Source organism: Acartia tonsa, chromosome 1 (assembly GCF_053477335.1).
Source record: "Acartia tonsa isolate MP-2025a chromosome 1, ASM5347733v1, whole genome shotgun sequence".
NCBI classification, from domain to species: Eukaryota; Metazoa; Arthropoda; class Copepoda; order Calanoida; family Acartiidae; genus Acartia; species Acartia tonsa.
In genome coordinates this window covers 52,121,626-52,136,201 of record NC_137260.1, presented here as the reverse complement: position 1 = coordinate 52,136,201, position 14,576 = coordinate 52,121,626, and the positions used below count along the sequence as shown (strand labels likewise).

The 14,576-nt window shown below is 31.8% G+C and overlaps 1 protein-coding gene across 1 annotated transcript in view; it reads left to right on the top strand.

The window, feature by feature from the left end:
* The window catches only part of LOC145331027 (uncharacterized), a 140,387-nt gene that overhangs the window by 82,417 nt on the left and 43,394 nt on the right, over nucleotides 1–14,576 (top strand). Inside the window, exons 11-14 of the mRNA XM_080175629.1 lie at nucleotides 2,623–2,780; nucleotides 9,686–9,965; nucleotides 12,645–12,852; nucleotides 13,332–13,705. Of these exons, the coding sequence (XP_080031755.1) occupies nucleotides 2,623–2,780; nucleotides 9,686–9,965; nucleotides 12,645–12,852; nucleotides 13,332–13,705 (1,020 nt within the window). The remainder of the gene's footprint in view (nucleotides 1–2,622; nucleotides 2,781–9,685; nucleotides 9,966–12,644; nucleotides 12,853–13,331; nucleotides 13,706–14,576) is intronic.

Below are 14,576 nucleotides of genomic sequence, written 5' to 3'. Positions count from 1 at the left end.
CTTCTTTCATATCTTTCATTGTTGGGAAGCTTTACAAAGGTCACATGATGTTTTCAGGCTATTTAATTTCCAAATTTAAATATTATTTTTCGCCATTTTTTAGCTTTCCCCTTTAATACAGAGCCTCTATATGCTAGGGGCGAATCATCTATGAAAAATTTTATTTGGCCCAAATGGTTATAAATTTCATGCATCTATTAAAAGCAAAATTTGCTCTTTCAGTCAGTTTCCTCATTTTATACATTCTAATAACTTAACAAATCAAGAACTAATAAATATTAGCAAACTGAAAGTTGTAAACACTTGAGATAATCTTAATAATGTGAATTTTGGCATAAATTTAAATGTCTTATTAATTCTAAAAGCCAAAATAGAAAATATATTCTTCAGCATCAGGTGTACGCCAAGTTTCCAGGGCCATGGGCAGGGACATGTTTTCTGAGATAAAATTTGCCCAGTCACTTTTTTCAAAACTTCGTTATCAAATTGGGTAGAACCAATAACTATTATTGCTACAAACGCTAAAAGACTACTTTTTGCTCTAAATTATACAAGTTAGATTTACAAATAAGGATCAATTTTGTTCTGGACTTTCAGTTGAAATTTTTTTTATACAAATATTACAAATTAACATGCATAAAGCATTGTATTTGAAAAGAAACTAATTTCAAATAATGTTTCTTCCAATGAAATATTTTTTTCAAAGTGAAGCTTTTCTAAAATTAAAGTAGGTCTGTTCGTTCGACCGGACATAACGATTAGCTCTTTTCTTTAATTTAGACATGTCAGAATTGTCCTATCAATTTCAAACCTTGCACGATGATTCATATCACAGATAGAGAGAATTTAGGAAGCGTAGCAACTATATAATCAATACCAAAAAGTCCGTACCTCCATTTGAATCATGCAATTGTTAACCTTTTGACAACAACTTTTAAATATTATAATTATTCTGTTTTGGACCACAAGTATGGCCTTTTACTGTAACTGCTTTTATGAATGTTGTCATCCTTGTTAATGGAAGTTTATTCCAATATTTAAAAAAAAAAGTTTGTCTGTTTGGGAGAGAATGCCTAGACAAATAGAAATAATGTGTATATGTCAGACACACTCTTGTCTCTGGATACTAATTACTCTAAAGGGACTCTCAACTACTTTATTACGTTGCATTAATTTAAACAACATAAATACTATAAATTGTATGTATATACTATCTTTCCATGCCTTTACACATAAAATTATTTAATTGGTTATGTTTGAAAATTCATTCAAAGGATCGTTTACAGAGACAGTAGACATTTAAAATAATTTTACGTAAACTTAAATCAAATATTGAACAACATATGAACATTAATTCATCTTAAAATTATGTTAAATAAATATGATAGATTTTTATTTGATCTAGGATATGCACATAATTGAAAAAAAACCCACATTATTTACCTTTTCTAAATAAAAATACCCATCCTTTATATAAGAAAGGGAGGGGGACTTCTGTGGTTGCTAGTTTATAGAAGGAAAAGCACCTAATTTTCCTTTAAAGAATTGTTTTATACTAACTTCTGAATCACTACACACCTATAAAAAAAAGCTTATTATTACTAAACTGTAAATAATAAGATGGATGTATTATATATTCTACTAGCGGCTTCGCCCCCAGCCTATAGGGGGTTTGCCCCAAGAGGTTATAAAAAAAATTTAGGCGAAATTCGTAAAAGGACTAAGGAAATCTTCTGCATAAAAAAAAGGACCAAGGAAATCTTCTGCAAAAAAAAGGGACCAAGGAAATCTTCAGCAAAAAAAAAAAAAAATGGGTGGGAATTTTTTATTTTTTAGGGGGTTGGGGGTGTCCCACCCTCCAAGAAAATAGCCTAAAACCACCACAGGACCAGTAGGAATATTCCCTGAAGAGAAGAATCCTATCAGTTCAGTGGTTACCGAGATCTTAAGCTTCAGACGGAAGGATGGACGGACAGACAGACGGACGGACAGACATCATTCTACTTTGTATTATAGTGTTCTATGATTATGTTAGGAATACAGGAGACAAATATAATAGATTATAATTAACCTTGGTAGGATTAGAAACAGCTGATCACACTTAATACAGATACCACACATACATTTGCTTTTACACAACCTTTAATTTCTATCCATGTTTAAAGTCTATCTATGTAACAAAAGATCTCGCTAACCGCTGAACCGAAGATGTATAACTATTTCATGAAAGGGTAACACCACCCAAGATGATTGTCCCTAAAAAAATGACAAAAAAATTTGTTACTTTTTTTTTAGCAAAAATATAAATATGTTATCACTACTCTTTTCATTTTTTATTTATTTATAAAATTATTCCGAACGATATTATTACAAAAAAATATTATACAGTAAAAGATAAAAAACAATCTATATCAAGATTGACTAGACCCTAGATATTTTAGAATACTAAGAACTTAAATTTTAAGAAATTACTTGTTATTACATTCTTAATAAAACTTGTTTTGTAATTCTGTGCAATAATTTGATGAATAATAATCGTTTTGCTTTTTTTTTAATGATAAACATTACATAAAATAAATCTTTTTAATTAAATGTGAATAAGAGTGTTAATAATAAATCCAGAACCCTGGCAAGTTTCGACGGAATGGTTCCCAGCCGTGTCTGCGGGCTCCCCCCAGCCAACCACAAAACTTTACTCGGCAAAGTTCTGCCTCAGATATACTTTCTGTCTCCAGATCCAGGCACAGCTCCACGGACAGGATTCAACCTAATTCTGTCAGGTAACAATTTTTTATTCATTTCAAAATTGGGAGGCGCTGGAAAGTGTCATGTGTGACGTCATAAATATACGTCTAAATCCATCTATTTTTAGGGTTATCTTTTCCCACTTCTCCTCTTTCCCTACTTTTTAGACGTATTTTTATGACGTCACACATGACACTTTCCGCTGTCCCAAGCTTTCCTTTATTTTGGGTAGGTCCGAAATTGTTATTTATGTTTGTTGATTGAGGCATGATATAATTGTCTTATTAAATTCAAGCTTTGTCTGGTGATTTAGATTTAAATGGAATTCATTTAAACATTTTGGTGTTGTAATGGTTTTCCTTCTGCTATTTACCTCCTTTTGATTTATTTGAATGAATTGTGATCAAAATCAAACGCTATCTTTAAGTCAAACTGTAGTTTATACAGTAATAGTTATTTCTCGCATCGTATTATAAACGGCTTTCCGCGGATATAGAACGTACAATTATGAGATTAAAACTAGTTTTTTTTTAGCCCCGAGGTGACGAAGGCAACGGCTAAAAAAACTGGTTTTAATCTTATGATTGTACATTTCTATATTCGTAGAAAGCTGGATATAATACGATGCTAGACATTGTTTTTTCGTATGGATGAGAACCGGTTCCTATACACCGGATTCGAATAAATACGAGAAAAAAAATTCCAACAGGTTTAAAAATATATTTCATTCAATTAAATGCAAAGAATGATGCCCCTTAAAGTTTACACTTTCTCCCATTGGTTAGGCTAAAACTGCATATCTGGGGGTGGGGGAATATTAATAGAAAACAGTAACAGTGTCAACTACTAATTTTAATGTGCAATTTTGTTTATCATGATTGGGAAATGGCTGAGATAATATATTTATTTGTATTCCATTGTCCTGTCCCTGTGTTCCTAAATTTACCTGTTTATTATTTGGAGATCTACTTGACTAATATTAATCTTTGTAATTGAAGATCTTATGAAAATGCTTTAACCAATTTAGATAAATGAGTAGGTGTTTATTTTATCAATAAGAAATATACTTCAGTTTTTATAAATTCGTATTTTGTAATATTATGATACGTCGCTATTTATAGTTTAAGTTGAAGAATGTTTATGACATCATAATATCAAATTTATAAATGTTCCTCTCTGAGATGAAGTTTAGCTTTATAAACGAGTATTAAACAAAGAAGTAGTTAGTATTGTATAAGTGTAAACGTAAAACTGACTGATTTATCCTATAAAGTAGTAAGGTTTTTATCTGTACCTTAATAGATCGATAACTACTAAACCGATTGGGTTCTTTTTTAGATAAGCTTCACATAGATTAGCCCCTTTCTGCCCCTTCGATTAAAGCGCACCTAGATGCTAGGGGCGTCTTCACCCCCCCCCCCCCTATTATCCTCTCTTCAAATAGTTCAGTTTTCGGGACTTTAATATGGATATACATATATATAAGAAAAAATAGAAGTACATAATCCTTATATATTCGTAAATAAATGATTCCTACTCAAAATAAACTTATTAATTTTATTAAATGTAGAAACTATGAGAATGTAACCCCTAAATAGACGTTATGACTGTCCTAGAGCATAATACAACATTGGACAAGCTTGGCCTTGAACATTTCAATGATATTATTGTCCTGGGCTAATTGGGTTGACATTTACCAAATGGTTGATCAGGACTCCTTCAACAACTAGTTATACACCTTTTGTTCAACTTTAGATGCTGCACTTCTATCAAACACACCCCTTCCAAACAAAAACTAAGACTATTCTCAAAATCATAGAAATGTAATGTCGTAAAAGAAATGCCCCTAGATACTGGGGCGAAGCAACTATTATAAGAAATATTATGTAGGGCGTAGGCTGGCACATTGTAAATTTAGCAAGCTAACCTATCAATTACAAAATCTATTAAATCACACAAACATATAAACCTTTTATCCCTTCAATGCAAGATTTTGTAAAACCTAATAATTGCTCACAAGGGGAGTGTTTATATATATATGCTTTATATATTCAATATACTATAAATATAAAATGCAAGATCCGCAGTATTTACTTTTGTATTTTCATTTCTTTTCTGCTGGCAGGGATTGGATTTTGGAATATAAATTAAAAAGGAAACCGAAGTATTATTATCTTATTCGTTGTCTTTCAAAAAAGTTTAATGAATTTTTTGTTTCGAACTAGCTGTGTCCTAATGTTTCAACCAGTAATTTAAATTTACAAAAGTAGTGCTCTTGTTTATTATCATTTGCGATGTACATGACTTTATTGTCCATTGTCTTATCCTTTCAGATCCCTGCATTTTATGAGTATATTATTAAATAAAACTTTGCAATATGCTAATCTATAAGAAAAAAACAGAACATTTTTTCAAAGTACCACAGACTTATCAATCTGTAAAAACAGTAAATTATAATACAGTGAAAATAACGAAAAGCAGGAAAAGAAGTATTAATTTGTTCATAAATAACACGGCTTGATAATAAATAATACCAAAGATTTATTTGAAAGTGCTATGACTTTATGATTTAATGCTTTATAATTATAGCAATAATATGGCCTTCATGGGAGGACAAAGCAAAAATAGCAAGATAATGGCCTAAAACCATTCTGAGAAGCTTCCATGAAAAGAAAAACCCTTTTTGAGAAGCAATTTCGGAGATCTTAAGCTTCAGGTTATTTATATTATAGACAAGATGCGCTGAATATAAAAATAGTTTTGTATTGCAGAATGCAGTAAAAGATATCTAGAGCATCGGTTGAGCAAATAAATATCAACATATAAAGATACATAATACTAGGGTTGGGCCGGATATCCGGTTTGGCCGGTTATCCGGCCGGATATCCTGCCATTTTCAATATCCGGCCGGATATCGGATATTAAAACTATCCCGGTACAGGATATCCGGCGGATTTTTGACGCCGGATATCCGGTTATCCGGCCCGATATCCGGTAATTTACCGGATATCGAACGTTGGCCAGTTATTTGGCCGGAACCGGATATCCGGCATTAGAAATTAGCCGGATATCCGGTATCCGGCCAAAAAAGTATCCGGCCCAACCCTTCATAATACTAGATATGTAGTGGGGATAAATTACATTTTTTTGTGGATTTTTCTCTGATGGTGCATTATATGCAGAAGAAAAGTATTAAGTTTTTAAGAAACAAATTAATTTTTTCAAATGAATAAAAATATATATTACATTTTTGTAGTAGTGTAGTCACTCAATAAAGAATGTATGTCCGACCATCTACATTATTGGCTTTTTCTTTTTTCTCGTTAATAAAGAAATTGGTAGAAATAAGAAAGAATGATAAATATTATAGTGTTTACAAGGGGAGCTCTTCTAACCTTTAATTAATATAATTTAACCTAAAATAAGGTTAAAAATATTTTAAAAAGTTTTTTTGTATTATTCATATGTGATTTTAGGGATATTTTTATTAAAATATTGAAAAGCCTCTGATAATTATTGATTTATTAATTAAACTTGCTCTTCTTATAAAAATCATTATATTTCATATTTGTTGCTGAGGAGAAAATTTATAATTCTAAAAGTTTTACTGGAGTAAAGAATTAACTATATAATCTGTAATCCTAGGTATTTATCTTCTTAAATGTCTCAAAATAAAAACTGATGATACACACGTAGTTGTAGATAATTTTTAAAAAACACGTATCTTCTTTAAAGAACGTTTTTGTAATATTTTAGATCTGGTTAATTGCAGATAGTTTTTACCTATACTTAAGTTAACTTTAAATGTAAGTATCAATTTTACCAGACAAAAATCAGGACATTTTTTCCAGTATTATTCTGTTAAAATATTAACGTAACATCATTATACTGTTCTTTTGTTATTGTTGGGTAGCTTTTGGACACACAAAAGTCCTTGTTACTGGCGAAGATGTTCTATAATTCACTTTGCCTGTCCGTGCTTCCATCAGTTCGTTCGTCTATTTGTAAAGTTAACTGTGATCTTCTCGAGTGCTTTTTGAGATAAACGGCTGAATTTTTTGGTGAAGATTCCCTGTGTCAATATAATTTACTTGGCAGGCAAGAATTCTACCCGCGATCATGGATGATCACTTAAATCAAAGGAGAATCCCGCCCTTACGAAGGATTTTTTTATGACAACAGAACACATGCTCTATAACTCATTTTGTCCGCTTGGGCGTCTATAACTTTTTTGTTTCGCTACTCAAATGTTATCATCCTTGTTTATGTAAAACTTGGGTTTATTATTTGGTGAGCTGTGCATGTGCTATTGAGATGCAATCTTTATGCCTGTTTTTACAAACTTATTTTACACACAGTTTCATACAAGGTCCTATATGTATGCTGGGTTTTAGATTAAAAATATGCCGCTTTCACACAAAGAAACCTGAACCTCTCCCCCCCCCCTTATTTAAAAAAAATCAAAATAAGGACGAGAAAGTTTGTTGTTTATTAATTTATATTTGGTGAGGTTATGTTGGGTAATAGGTAGCCCTGCCAGGTTAGAGCTCTGTACGTAAAGGCCTCGAAGGGTTAGCTTTATTCCAAAAATCTTTCTTTCTGGTATTTAGGTCTAAAATAAAAAAAACAGGAGTAAACTTGTAAGTGACCTCAACAATGACTGAAAAAAAAACAATATAAAAATTTCATCTTAATGAAGTGAACGTGATTTTCTATTTTTTTTTCAGTTTAAAATTGATGAATTTTCCAACTGAAACCAGAAGCCTCACTTCAGAGATTTAAAACTTTATCAAAACTGAAATTTCCTCTATGAAAATATCATTAAATTTAGAGAGATATATATATAGTATATACATACATATATGTTTTAAGAGAGAAAAAAATGATATTCTAATATGAAAGAAAAATTTAAAACAAGGATGAATCTAATGAGGATCTGCAATAATAACATTTTTTTATCTAATATAGTCCATATTTTTTGCTGTAATCATATCAAGATTATATTAATAATGTAATTATTAAAAATTTGATCAGAAATTCAAATTGAAAATTAAAAATATCGTTATGTCGATAATATTTTCTTTAACAAACGTGCTAGTCAGTGTCGATTTTCAATAAGCAATGGCCATATTGACATTAATAATAAAAAATACATATTATTGGCAAAATGCTACCAGTTTCACGGGTATTAATGTGGGTTATATTTCAGACGTAAATATCGAACCTAGTAATAGTGTCTGACTGATTATGACGTAAGAAAAAAAATTAGCCAATGAGAGGCCACTATAAATTTTACCATTAATCAATAATGACCTCTCATTTGCTAATTTTTTTTCTTACGTCATAATCAGTCAGACACTATTACTAGGTTCGTAAATATCCGACATAATAGCTCTATTTATGTGTCAGCTATGACCACTTTTATCAAATACCATAAAGTCAAAGGTATCACAAAAGTCATTTGATTTTACTACTGCATATTTAAAATTCCTTTTTTTTTGTTTATTTGTTTTATGACAGTTTCTTGTCCGAGAGAAAAAATTTATAAAAGAAGTTCATCACCAATAATCTTACCAACCTACATATGCATCAAATTATAGAGAAACCTTGCTCCTAAAGAATTGTAGGTGTGGTGGGAAAAAGGTTTTATATTGAATTCACATTTTCACCTAGGGCTATGCGATCACACAAATATGCAATAAAAGGATTTAAAGTAAGATACTTGAAATCTTCAAATATTGTGTTAGTGCTTTTTCTCTCTGGGCGGGGGGAGGCTTTTAGCAACAACAAGAACAATATATTTCAGCACAGGAAACAAAAACTAGAAAGCTCAGCAGGGTTTCCATGTCTATTAATCATGGGGAGCACAAAAAGTTAACCTTAACACGCCATTAATATTACGCTTTTTGCTCGCTGTTTTATTGTACATGTGGAATGATGCATGGATCTTAAGGGATAAGACAATGACCGAAAAATATTTACATCGCCAATGATGATAAAAAAAATTTCCCCCTCTGTAGATTGCAATTATTGGTTAAAACGTTTAGACATTCAACTTCATGAACCAACCAATCTAAATTCAATAAAGTCCCAAAAGCAGCTAAGCCAACGAATAAGACAACGTTATTTTAAAACTTTAGGGACTATTGTAATAAACAGACCAATGTCCCCTCCCTCATTTGAAAAGGTGTACATTAGTTTTTTAGCTATTCCAAAAAAATTTAAGAAGGATCATAACATCCACACAAGCAAAGTCATAAAATTCAAGAACAAAATTATTTATATAATTAGGATGATTGCACTCACAGAAAATTAAGTTGAATGTCTCTGCAATTTAAGTAAAATTTAAGGCCTAATCAAAGAAAAGCTATAGTTTTAATAATATAACTAATTATCTAAATACATATATGTGTCATAGCAACTTTAAAAGGCATTCTTACATTGAATATAGACTTGATACGCAATCAAGATTATTTATTATTGTAACAGAAGATCTTTTTTTTTTGATAGAACGATTCAATCATTTCTAAATGAAGGACTTAAACAACCAGATTTGATATTAATAAAAACTTGTATTTCTCTCGCTTTAAAATTTTATGTTATTTTGTACTTTGGTGGAAGTATGCAAATGAAATAAAAATGTTAAAGAATAAAATTATTCAAACAAAGTATAATTATTTTCATTCAAGCTAAATTACATTTCCAGAAGTAAAAACTTTTTTCATTAGACAAAAGATTAAATTTTAGGTAAATTACAATTTTCTTTTATTTTATGCATTTGCTTTAAATAAAACAAGTTTTTTCCTCATTCAAATAGTTAAGACATATGATATAAAAGTCAGAGGTACCTATAAATTATTGATCTTTCCCAGTGTTTTGAAATAATTAACAGTAATAAAGTAGTGTTATTTCTCTTTTAAACATGTTTTTTTTCTTCTAGATTTCTGAACAAGTCCCGAAGTTTTTCTGATGAGCCTAACGGCGTTGAGATGGAGGACACGGCGCTGGAGGTTGTCCGGAACAAGCGCGCCAAGCAGCAGCTGGCCGAGGGGAAGAGCGGGAAGATCCCGCGTGTTCCACTGCCGCCCCCCAGTAGGCAGGACATTAAGTTTCTGGACAATAGGATGTTCGGCGAGGGCTCGCCTATGAAGCAGGGGAATGGTGTTCCCCTTATGCCGACACCTTCACCTCTTATAGCTAATAATAATTATATGCAACAGGTAGGAAATTAATATTATCAGCGTAATAACTGTATAACTATGCTCAACTACAATACATGAATATGAAAAGGAATATTTAAACTAAAATAAAGATTTCACTTTTATCAAAAGTTTAGTAAGATATTTGCAGAAAAATTTATATGAGCTTTTCAAAGAAAATTATTTACTGTTGATCCCATCCTTGAATCCCCCCGAGTGAAAATTGTCTTCAATATCAAGAAATGAAATTGTAAAGAATATCTATACGTTTGTCTATCTGTCAGTAGAAATACCACCTTACCAAAATAAATTTTTGTCTGTAATCTTACTAGTTATTAAACTATCTAGGCTGTCCTCCCAAAGAGGCTATAAGCGCAGCTTCTGGAAACTTTAAATGTACAATTTTACTCTTGAGTCATGTAATCACATAACTGTAGTGTGAAAATTTTCTATTAAATGTCAATATAAACTTGAAAAGTTATGACAAACTTTTCTCATTTATCAAAATCCCTGGAACAAAATTTAAGGTCGGTGTAGAAACTAGACAATTAAATCTTTCTAAATTTGTGTCAGTCCGTTTGTTTGTAAATAATATCTAGATTTTCAAAGATTTTGATAAAATAAAGGGAGGGGTAAGTTGCGCTAAAAATCCGTAAAGGTGTGAGTTTTAAGGCTTAAAAATAGTAGTAGAACGATAATATTCACTAAATATGTGTATTTCTTATTGAAAAGAACTATAGACAAACTTTTTTTTAAAAAGTTAACATAAATTTTTATCGTTCTACTACTGTTTTTAACTTAAAACTCACAAACTTTACGGATTTTCAGCGCAACCTACCCCTCCCTTTGTCCTATTTTATTCAAATTTAATTTTTACTTCTTTTGGATAATAAAATTTTGTAAAGGAAATATGCGGTAGATTCATAATTGTCTTTTTATAAATTTGAGCTGAGCAATTATATACAATGTTATCCTTGTTAAAAATGAAATATGAAAAAGTAAAGTTAATGTCTAGACTCCAGGACGGGACGGGCACAACGGTGCAAAGTTAAATCTGATTGAATAAAAAGAATTTTTAATAGTTTCTTCTCGTCAAGCTCATTCTTTTCAAACTCTTTCAAAAATGGTCAGGAATGGTTTGGATATGGCGCTTAATAGTGAATATTTTACTTCAATCATTTTTAAAAGCGAAGCTTTTCTATAATTAGGGTCGGTCCGTCCGTCCGTCCGTAACGGATAGCTTTTTTCGTTAATTTAGACATGTTAGAATTATCCTATCGATTTCAAATTTTGCATGGTGATTCCTTTAGTAGTTAGGTACGATTTAGAAAGCGTAGCAACTCTATAATCATTATTAAAATGTCCGTACGTCCATTTTAAACATGTTGATTTTTTTACTTGTTTAAATAGCTTTTTTCGGTAATTTAGGCATGTTATAATTGTCCTATCGATTTCAAATTTTGCATGGTGATTCCTGTAATAGTTAGGTACGAGTCAGAAAGCGTAGCAACTCTATAATCATTACCAGAATGTCCGTACGTCCATTTTAAACATGTTGATTTTTTTTACATTTTTAACAACAAATTTGTATGTGACCTAATTATCCGATTGGTCTGATCTTTGGTATACTGATTCCTAGGACAACAAAGTACAATATTAAAAGCAAAGCAACTCTATAATCAAGTCCTAAAAATGTAAGTATGTCCATAATCATTATCCTGTATCAAGCAGTTTTTCAACAAATTTACTTACAATTTTGCTTTGACTCTTATACATTCGCATTCTGATTATTCAGTTCTGACATTATACAAGTCTTAATGTCCGTTTGTCCTTCCATTTCAGAGCTTCGCTTTTATGGATGTTGTCAACCTTGTTAGATTATACCCGCGACAACTTTGTGAAAAAAATGCATAGTGAATTTAGACTTATTTTACATTACGCTGGGCAAAAACAACGCAGGGGTAGAGCTATCTAATGAAGCTATAAATATGTTTTTGGTAAATTTAAAATCAAAAGGTGTATTAATGTCATCCACACTTTTGTTTGAGATATAATACCGAACATTGATTTGTTTTCCAAATTTTGGTGTTACATAAAAAGGTGAAAATAGAATCAGTTAGGATTTCCTTTACTTAGGTAAAAATATAATGAAAGTTTAATTTACCTTCAAGTAGCTATAATAGATTCATATTTTTCTTATGATGCCATATCACAAACATCCCAGAGAATGACTAAACAGTTCTATTAATTTAAATAAATGTTTGATGACAGCCTTTTCTATTCAAAACTTAGTTTCATGAGAATTTTGACAATAAACATGTATGATTACATAACTTGACAGTATTTGCTTTTATTTCAAAAGTGAGTATGTATTTTTTATATCTTTTCTTCTGTTAACAAAACTTTGCTTAGTAAAGACCTCATTTTTTTTTGTTGAGGCAGCCAAGAACTTAAAGAGAATATAATAGAAATGAAAAAATGTTAACTCAAAGGCGAATGTATTTTTTTACAACTACAGAAATCATACGATATTTGGCTAAAGATTGTCTAAAATTGTCATAGCTTATAAATACCTGACCACTTTTTATTTACCGGTAGTTTTTACAAGTAAGTTTTTGAAAATGGGTTGCTATGAACTGCTACGGCTTCCGAACTTCTATTTATTTTAATCATAAAAATTTATTTGAATTATAATTTCAGTCTACCCTACTACAGCCTCCCCCCATGGGCATCCACAACATCTCCCCCGACTCAAGTGTGCCCCCACCCCCGTCCCCGCCCTGCACCTGTGGTAAGGTGCTGGGGGACATGGGGCCACCACCACCCCCCGACCCATGGGACTCGCAGAGTATCGACAGCAGAATAACTGCCACCAGCAAAGGAACTGTCGAGAGTAGAAGATCACAAGGTAGGTCTAAAAATACAACTATAAGTATAGATGTACATTCCAGACAACTACCTGGTCCTAGTCGTGGAGGCCTTTTTCGACTGCTAGCAAATTGCTGTCTGTTCTTTTATAAGGACTCGGTTGTGTTTATATTTCCGACGATAATAAATCGGGACTGGGTCCTCATCCCTTGGGTAGAGTTACATATAGCTCGTGCCCCCTCTATTATTTTACTTTAATGTCATAAAAAAGAATAACTATTATGTACAATAAAAAATACTTTTAAATTTAGTACAAAGTAATAAGTTATATACATTGCTTTTAAATGCTTTTGTATTTTCTTATGATATGAGACCTAAGTACAAGTTTTACACAATTGTCTAACTGATAATGAATCTGATTGAAAAGTATCTTTGTAACCTTATATATTTATCTAATAAGAAACTATTTATTATTTATTAATAACATAATTTTGTTCTAATATGTAATTATCTTCCTAGTACCTGGAGGCTACGTATCACTGACCAACGCCAACACCTACCTCATAGACGCCACGGGCACGGATCCCGTCCTGCTACCTGCCACCGCTCCTTCTGCTGCCGTAGTGGCCGCTGCCAACGCAGCAGCCGCCGAATCCTCGTCGTACCACCCATTCAAGCCAAGCGGCGGCATGTACCCGACACCGTCGCCGTATCCCGGTGCAGGCGTCGACGAGGCTGACCGGGCCGCGCTCTTCCACCGGTCCAGCCATATATCTGGCGGGGTCACGTCGTCACACCAATCTGCGGCGGCGGCGGCTGCAGCGGCTAGCGGTCACTGTAATCATCTGAACGATGGCTGTGAATGTTTTAGAGATTATTCAATGCATAGAAAGGTAAATTAATTATAAAATATTTGACTTTTAAACTTTTTACCTAATAACCTCAAATCAAGATACCTAAATCTTCATCAATGATTATAAACTGTGCTAAAACTAGAATAAAGTAAATATAACCTAAATTAAGTAATAATTGCCAACATTATTAGTGCCTAATAGAATAACTAAATAATACATTCATTTGTTTTTCTATGTACTCATAATGTGTGTGTGTGTGTTTCTGTAAAAATGTTGTCCAGTTGGAAGATTGGATTAATTTCCTTTTGCTTCTTTTATATAAGACGAAAAAATACACTGATTTAATTGTAAGGATTCAAACCCTTGACACCAATGTAAAAGTTTTAAGATTAGTTGACGTAAATCTTACTCCAAGTTTTTTTCACAGTTCAATTTTAAGAAAAAGTAGGTTAGACACGGTCCCTTATAGAACATTTCAGCTTAAGTAAAATCAAATTTTCAATAAATTAGAAATATGCTCAGCCACCTAACTGTACGATGTTGAGAAACTAGTGTTTGTTTAGAGGCTAAAGTGTAAATGAATAAAACAATGTTCCCAACAAATACTCCATCTTAATTAGACTGTAAAAAGGGGACTTACAATATTAGAAACTAAAAGGACTGAAAGCTAAATCCCTTTTAAAGCAACTGAACCGTACATTGTTAGAATAAAGTAACAGGATAAGCGTTAGTCTATATTTTTGTTAAGATCGAGTTGGTCCCGAGCATGTTTTAGGCTATTTTGCCGGTTGGTAAATTTCATTCTATTTTTTCCCCAACAAGATACCACAAACAAAATTTACAACTTTTTATTTTTAATACCATTTTAATAACTATGCGGGGTTTTACTTAAAACGGCATCTACCTAAAC